The sequence below is a fragment of the Limulus polyphemus genome, unplaced genomic scaffold, assembly GCF_000517525.1.
Source record: "Limulus polyphemus unplaced genomic scaffold, Limulus_polyphemus-2.1.2 Scaffold157, whole genome shotgun sequence".
Lineage (NCBI taxonomy): Eukaryota > Metazoa > Arthropoda > Merostomata > Xiphosura > Limulidae > Limulus > Limulus polyphemus.
This window is the reverse complement of record NW_013665767.1, coordinates 459,257-467,435: the sequence shown is the minus strand read 5'-3', so window position 1 is coordinate 467,435 and position 8,179 is coordinate 459,257. Positions and strand designations below refer to the sequence as shown.

The 8,179-nt window shown below is 37.5% G+C and overlaps 1 protein-coding gene across 2 annotated transcripts in view; it reads left to right on the top strand.

Moving 5' to 3' along the window:
* Window positions 1-8,179, top strand: part of LOC106476563 — a 24,657-nt gene that overhangs the window by 4,244 nt on the left and 12,234 nt on the right. For both annotated transcript variants that reach the window (XR_002609729.1, XM_022381338.1), the window contains exons 3-4: window positions 2,764-3,089; window positions 3,384-3,500. Coding sequence is in view for 1 of the 2 variants with exons in the window: in XM_022381338.1 (XP_022237046.1) it covers window positions 2,764-3,089; window positions 3,384-3,500 (443 nt within the window). In the remaining variant the exon portion in view is untranslated. The remainder of the gene's footprint in view (window positions 1-2,763; window positions 3,090-3,383; window positions 3,501-8,179) is intronic.

Genomic DNA, 8,179 nt, shown 5'->3' with positions numbered 1-8,179 from the left:
GAGAATTCCACTCCTCATCAGTGACCCTGGACACTACCACCAACGAAATATCAAACCAAACCATTACTATTTCCACGTTGGCTCATTTGTCATCCTTGGTTCTTGTCTTACATTCATGATTTCTCTGTTGATGGGATCTACTGGGTCAAGATGCAGCCTTGTCACAGGTTTGTTTGTCAGCCACTTATCATATCAACACTCTGGAACTTCTCGCTGTCTGTCGGGCTGTGGATCATTTTTTATACACAATGATATGGATATCCTGTGTGTGGGCCCAGAAAAAAAGATCCAACATGTGAAAACAGAGATTGAGAAGGTAATTGAGATAAGCAACCACTGTGGAATTGTAAAAATGAATCATCACCAGATGATATCTGGCTAGATGGAGGTGATCCAGGTTCTTTCAATATTGTTGAAGATTGTCTTTCCCGTACAGACAGAATCTATCCAACAGAGTGGTTTCTCAATCCTGTGGTTTTCTGATGGCTTTGCCTTCAGTGGGGTACTCCTTACATTGATGCATTTTCCACACCAATCAAACTCCCTCTGTTTTGGTTTCTGTTCCCTCATCCTCTTGCTCGGACTATCAGTGCTTTTAGTTAGGATTGAACTATCAAATACCTCCCATTCGACTCCTTCACTGGGTGATTTCGATCATCCATACCATTCCGTGTCAAGTTCTTCTGATTACTCCGTACTGACTGGCTCAGCTGTGGTTTCCTCGACTCCTCCAGTTCCAACTTACCCCTCCACTACCTCTTTCTCTGTCTCCCTCCCTTCTTTGGCAGCCTTGGTCATCGGTGCTTCATCCCACTCTTCCTGCCCTCCATCTTCATGTTTGGTTTTTATCCGGTTCTTGGTGAGGAGATCGGGATTGTCCTGATGTGTAGCTTCATTTTTGACCCATTCCATCCTCCCTTACTCCATGGAGGCTTATCAGCATAAATGAAATGTTTTCAAGCATTGGTTTCTGGGCTAGGATTTTCTGCTGATCAGTCCACTGTTCCGTATATTGCAGAATTTCTTTCTTGGCTTTTTGATTGGGGATCCTCTCTCTCCTCGAGAGATGTGGCTTTATCCCACATCTATTGTTTTTACCTCTCCTATGCTCTTCCTGTTGATCCATTCCTTCTAGATTTGTCTTCCTCCATGGCAGTCTGCCCTTCCAGACTGGAATGTTTATGTGGTTCTCCATTGTCTCACTTTGCCTCTGTTTGAACCACTTTCCACATGCTCCTTGTTTCATCTTTCCTTTCAGAAATATTTCCTTTTCCTTTTAGCCTGTGGTTATTGGGAGTCTTTTTATTTGCAATCGATGTTTCATGTACCCATTATCATCCTAGATATATTCTCCTTTATATGGATCTTTCTTTTCTCCCTAAAACCTCGGCTGCTAGTGAGGGTAACCCCTCCTTTTCACCGATTTTTCACCTTTATCCTCAACCTGACCTGAATAGACTTCTGTGTCCTGCACATGCTCTTTGTTGTTGTATTGTCTGCACGGCTTCCATCCATGGTGCCCATTCATGTTTATTTATTCCTTAGCAATTATCCCCTGCTCTTGATCTTTCTCCTTCCACCCTTACCAGTTGGGTTTGACTTTTGATTTGATTGGCTTATTCCTCTCTTTTGTCATCCTCCCATACTTTGTTCCACTTGTCTTCCCATCAAATTAGACACCTTACCTTTTCTTTGGCTTCTCATCTTCATAGTCAGTTGAAAGAAATTCTTCAGTCGGGCATGTGGACAACACCTAATATGTTCATCTCTCATTATTTGCATAGGATCGCCATTTCTTCCTCTTTGGTGTATCATCTTACACCTGTGGCCATTCTTCAGACTTCCATGAGACTATAAGACTGGGTAAGTTATATTTTTATTTTCTTTACATTTTCAGGGGCTTTATTTCCCTTTTCAGCATAATTCTCATTGTTTGGATCCTGCTTCGTGGTGAGTGTTGTCTGATCAGGTATTCTTTAACCTTTAAAATCCACACTGTTCAGCCATGTCTACATGCTTAATATGTTCCATGGCCACATAATGCACACTGTTGAGATGAAGTGTTCCACAAGATTGCTTGAGGGTTATTCTCATGATGAAATTGCTTCATAAATATGCCTGTCCTGGACTGTACCACCCAAGGACTACATGGGTAAAGCAGTAGGGGATAGCTGTGCATCCCTGCCATGACTTGTATTGAGTAAATCGGTATGGTCTGCCTTTTAGGGGTTTTGTGGTCACCCATTGCACTGAATCAGATGTTGACATTCCTCCAGACTCTCCACCACTTTTCACCTCCCCTTTCTTCTAGTGGAGTTTGGGAATCCTTACCTCTTTCCAGTTTCAATCTGCTGGAGTGGTGGACCATGGAGGCATTCTCCTGAATGGTTTAATGAGGGTTGTCTCATGATGATATGCATGGGAGACACATTGGAATGAATCATTTACAATGGAGGGGGGCAAAAGGCTTGTGGCATGCATTAAGTTTTGTTTTGCATATAGAGGGCAACACTGAAGAAGAATAGCTAATTATGTGAGAGGAGGTAAGTACATTAAGTATCTATCAGAAATACATTTTCAGTATAGGAAAATTATAACATTTCACCACTTTTAACATGGTTTCATCGGGTGATGATACAATGTTAACAGTGGCAGAAAGTAGTTTTACTGTATCATGATTTTTCTATTAGATATTTAATTTTTCAAGTATATGGGATATACCTCTATTACTTATTTTAATTTTTTTTTATCTGTATATTGTAGAACCTTTGATGGAAGGAAATATTTCAGAAAGCTTAAAGGAAACACCAGACACTCCTGAGAATTTTCACAATGATACCAGTCTTGGTTCTAACATCACTTTTCCAGTTAACCAGGCAAATTCATTAAGAAAACAATCACTTATTGAAGAAATCGGTTCATCTGCTCTTCCTCCAAAAGAAACTCCAATCTTTCATGTCCCATCTGACAGTGTTATTAAGGATTTAAGTACTCATCCAGTGGTGTCTCAAGTTTTAGAAGATAAAGCAACAGGTGTGCCATCAGAGTTCAAACAAATGCCTAGTTCAGTAGCTGAAATTCCTCCAGAGGTATGCAAGTATAATTTGTTAACCAGTTCAGGTTTACAGTTTTCCCTTACTGACTTCTTTATTAACAACTGTGTGATAAAACGTAATAATTCCTTCAAAAACAGAGTTTAAGCTCTCTGTGTGTTCAGGAATCTTGAACTCTAGTAGCTAAAATGGGTTCGATGGTTAAGACAAAACTGTTATAAAGAAAAATTGACATAATGATAAATTTTGATATTCAAATTTAGCAGTTGTGCATCCTACAAAGCTGTACACTTTGGAATATTAGTTATATATTATTTTATCTTCTTATAGGCTTTAGATCCAGCCATGAAGTCAAAATTTGATCACCTTACTGCAGCAGCTAAAGGTTTTCTCACAAGGCTTCTAATGAAAAGTGATAGAGTACAAGGGGTTATTCAGACAATTAAGGTTTGTAGAGTATTTGTTCTTGATGGGTGTTTTAGTAGAGGACTAAAGATGGTCAGGATCAAGATGTTTTTTTTTCACTCAAAGTTTAGTTCATTAGATGCAAGTTTGTTAATTTCAAAGTTTATGCACTCTTCTCGAGTTGGAATGAGCTCTGGAAGCTAGTAAATATTTCTAATTGTTGAACTGACTATCTTACTAAAATATACTGAGATAGCAAATATTTCAAGTTATCGTTTTTGTTGGACTAACTATGTTACTAAGATATACTGAGATCTAATGGAAGCTAGCAAATATTTCAAGTTATCATGCTTGTTGGACTAATTATCTTACTAAGATGTACAGAGATCTAATGGTAGCTAGCAAATATTTCAAGTTATCATGCTTGTTGGACTAATTATCTTACTAAGATATACTGAGATCTAATGGTAGCTAGCAAATATTTCAAGTTATCATGCTTGTTGGGCTAATTATCTTACTAAGATATACTGAGATCTAATGGTAGCTAGCAAATATTTCAAGTTATCATGCTTGTTGGACTGAGTATTATAATAAGATGGACTAAGATGATGCAAGCTAGTGAGCATTTCTACTTATCATGCTTATTGGATTAAGTATTTTACTAAGAATAAACCTAAACAGTTCAAGCCATTCATTTCAGTGCCCATAGGATTGGAGAAAAATGCACGTAATATCGGTGCTAAAAATTCTACAGGTCTTCAGTAGTACTTGTTAAACACCATTCTATCTGTTCTTCCTAAATTCATTCAGTTACATCAGGGCAGGAGCTAGTGATGTACAATAATAACCAAGTTGATTGCTCCTGAAATTAATGTTTATAAGACATTAACAATGTAAAACATATCAAGTTCTATAACTTCTGTTTCACATTCTGCAGAATTTTAGCCATGGCTTAGCAGCTCATAGAATGGCTCTGAATTTTTTTCAAGTATAAACTTCTAGCTCTTGACTGATTTGAGATCTAATTAGTTTTGGACTTGGGAGGTCAAACCTTTTCAATTGATGTATTTGACCATGCCCCAGGTCTCATAGTTTAATTTACTCTAATCCTGCCTAAAATAATTTCAATCTGAGGGGAAGCTGGTAGAGATCCTGATGAATAATAAAATTGAATTGGATATTCACCTGCCCCATGCTTGATATTGCTGGCATACAAAAATATAGCAAATGAAAAGGAAAAAAATGTCTTGTAGATTAATTTACTCTAATCCTGCCTAAAAGAAGTTCAAGTGCCGTAGCTATTGAGGATTTGCTCTTGTTAAAAATTGATAACAAGTTAAATTTTGAAAAAAAATTAAGATGCTAGTATTGGGTGAAGGCAAGATACAAGTAGAGATTTCAAAATAGGTCTTCTGAAACACACTTACCTCCTGTCACATTATGGCTTTAACCTGACGAAAGTTCTCTCTTCTGTCAAGCTAAGCATTGGTATGAATCTTACCTTACTTGCTTCAGCTTTTATACCCCACTATATTGCCCATAGCAAGTTAAATCTTGTGATTCTCTCCATTTTTGTCAATGCACCCCCATCCCATTTCTGTATATTAGCTCCATGTTATTTCTTCCTATTAACTTTTTCTCGACAGCAGAATGTTACAATTATGGTTTTATGTGGTTGCTTTAGATGATTTTCTTTTTTTAGACCTGTTTAGTTTGTGAGAGAGGCGACTGTGTTCATTTCTACTCTTTTTCAGGGACCCTCTCATTATTTTATTTTAATCCCACTCAGTGGCAGATGTTGCCTGGTTAGGTATGCTTCTTTCCAAATCTGCACTAGCTACTAGTAGACTGATAAAAATTTTGCTGGTAGCAACGAGCTCCTCATAATTCTGCTTCAGGGATGACACTTAGCTACCCAGTTGAGTTAAGCAGCCCTTCTTTTTGGTCATTACCTTCATTTCAATGATCATGAAAGAGGATACTTGACTCTTCACAATTCCACCTGCAGAGCATCAACTCCTGTACCATTAGATGGACTTAGTTTGTTGCACATCCTCTTCATAATTCTGGGGGCAGTAAGTGTTGCCTTGCCTCTCAGGTTGATGAGTTAGAATTTCTGTTTATAATCCCAGGCTGGGTAATCTCTGTTTCTTCAGGTTCAGACAAGAAAGGTTGCATAATTCCAAGTTCGGTTTGTTGTATTTTGTACTTCTTCAGGCTCGGGCGAGGGTTTGTCCACTTTTGTGTTGCTTGTCTTCTCTTCCTAATTCTGGTGACTCGACATGCAACATTCTGTAACTTTCAGGTTGGGATCCAATAATACAGTGTAGCCCCATTATAACGCGATCATTGAGGTCCATAAAATGTCATCATGAAACAATCGGGGTTGCACTAAATCAGGGTTTTGTAAAGATACACTTAAAATATTAAAAGTTATTAGTATGTAACTTGAACGAGGTTATGGTTATGAGGTCGGTCCCAGGGACCGAGCCCGTGTCGAAAGAGTTAATGACCCATCGCATTATATCCAAATTTATGTTAAATTGGGGAGTGTAAAATCAGGGTTTCACTGTACCACATTGTGGTCCTGTGCCCTAGCCTCTATGCCTTGGACCTAGCTTTGGGTCTACAGCCCTATAATTCCAATGCCAAGATGTGGGATCTCGTCTGCCTGGTTGGGTCCCGGATGAAGCCTATGAGTTATGTACAATATTTCATCAAGTGTGGGGGATCTGTACCTCTGCTGGCTAACTGACTGTAACCAGATGTGTCTGGTATTGCAGGAGCAGGCCAGTTCTGGTATAGTTGTTCCTAAATTCATGTTTTCTTCTCACAATGCTAGGATTTTGCCTCTGTGGTGGCTGGTCAGCCTTTACTGCCCGGGTATTAGATTTCACATTGTCTGAGCGAAGAGCATACCTGTTCCAAAAGTGGTGCAGACATCACTAGTGTGCTATTGCTCTGTCTCATTTTCACACATCTATTTTCTACACAGACACTTTCTGTGTGGATCTTGTCCTCACTGACCCCTCCACCTTGTTAATGTAGGGGGATTCTAGCTATAGCATGAGAGAAGGTAAGTGTGCTTCAGAAGTTAGCATTTTCCTATACCAAAAATGTATTTCTGATAATACTTATTTCTTCTCACTCTCCTGCCCTTTCTCCCCACAATGGTCAGTATTCAGGTCTGTACAGCCTTGAAAACGTGAATAGGAAGTAATTATGGGGAGCTTATATACAGATCTGGGTGGAGAGAATCACAAGACAAGATTGAAGTTGCTATGGGCAATATAGTGGGGTATAAAGACTGGAGCAAGTGAAGTGGGGTAAGATTCATGCCAATGCTCAGATGGGCAGAGAAGAGTAACTTTTGTCAGGATAAAGCCGTAGTGTGATAGGAGATAAGTATTATCGGAAATGTATTTTTTGGTATAGGAAAAATGTTAACTTTCCAACAAGTTTTGTTTAATTTTACATTTACAATAAAGAAATAGCTGTTTTCATAACAGAAATTAAATATTTCAATGGTTTTTCTTTTTGTTTTTTTGCATTTAATAAACATTTTATTATCTTTACAAAAAAAAATTTCTTCCCAGAACTTGACCAATAGTGGTTATTAAATGACACTGGTATCTTTTTCCACCATAAAGAGGATTAGCTTAGACAAAAAATTAAATTTGAACTACCTCGTAGATCATTAATTAATACAAGATCTACTTTGAATAATAGAAATAGGTTTGATCTCTACATATTAAAATCTTGATGCATATGTGTCTTTTAACCCTAAAATCATGAGTTGATCGTACAAAAATTGCCATGTTCTGGTGGCCACTTTGAAGAAGAGAAAACCTGTTAGACCAGTTTCTCATATAAAACTGGTTATAATCTTAGTGTTTGCCTGTTGTTTTAAAAAATGCAGTGAATCTCCCAGAATCTCCAAAGTAAGGCTAACTTTGCTCAGGGCTATTTAATTTTGACTTTCATTTCCATTGTAAGATTGGTATTCAACACACTTATGGCATCTAGAATACTGCATACTTCAACCATTTATTATGACTTTTGTTGATTGAAGTCTGATATCATATCTAAGTCTGTCAATCACAAAATGATCTAAGACAGTGAAAGGGTTCTTTCTACTTTACAGTTTTCTTGTTCTTGGATTCCCACATTCTTTGTGATTACATTAACTTCAACAGTAACCCTATCATGACAGTAATTACAACATTTGCACTTTACGCACACATCACACCTTCTAGCCTTGCCCTTGCAACTAGGATGAATGTGACTTTTGGACATTCTGTCAGTGTATATTGATTAACTGTATCGAGATGGGTCATAGGTGAAAGGCCATGTCATCTCATTTGTTGACTCGCATTCAAAATTTTATTGAACTACTATTTCCTGAATATATGTCAACAACTTTGGTATCAAACTATAGATTATAATTCAGAATTTAGTACCATATATTACCCAATTTCTTAATTTAAAAGCAAATATAAAAAAAACACAAACATCGATTTTTGTGTGTCATGTGGTATGTTGAATGTAGCACTGGTTCAAATTAAATGTTTCTGAAGTGAAAATACTAAGTATATAGTTTCATATGAATTAGAAACTCAAATTACAGATATTGATAAGCTAGAGTATAAAATAAGAAGGTGTTATCTTTTCTATTTGCTAAGATATTGCACACATAATAAATCAAACACAGTGGCACCTCA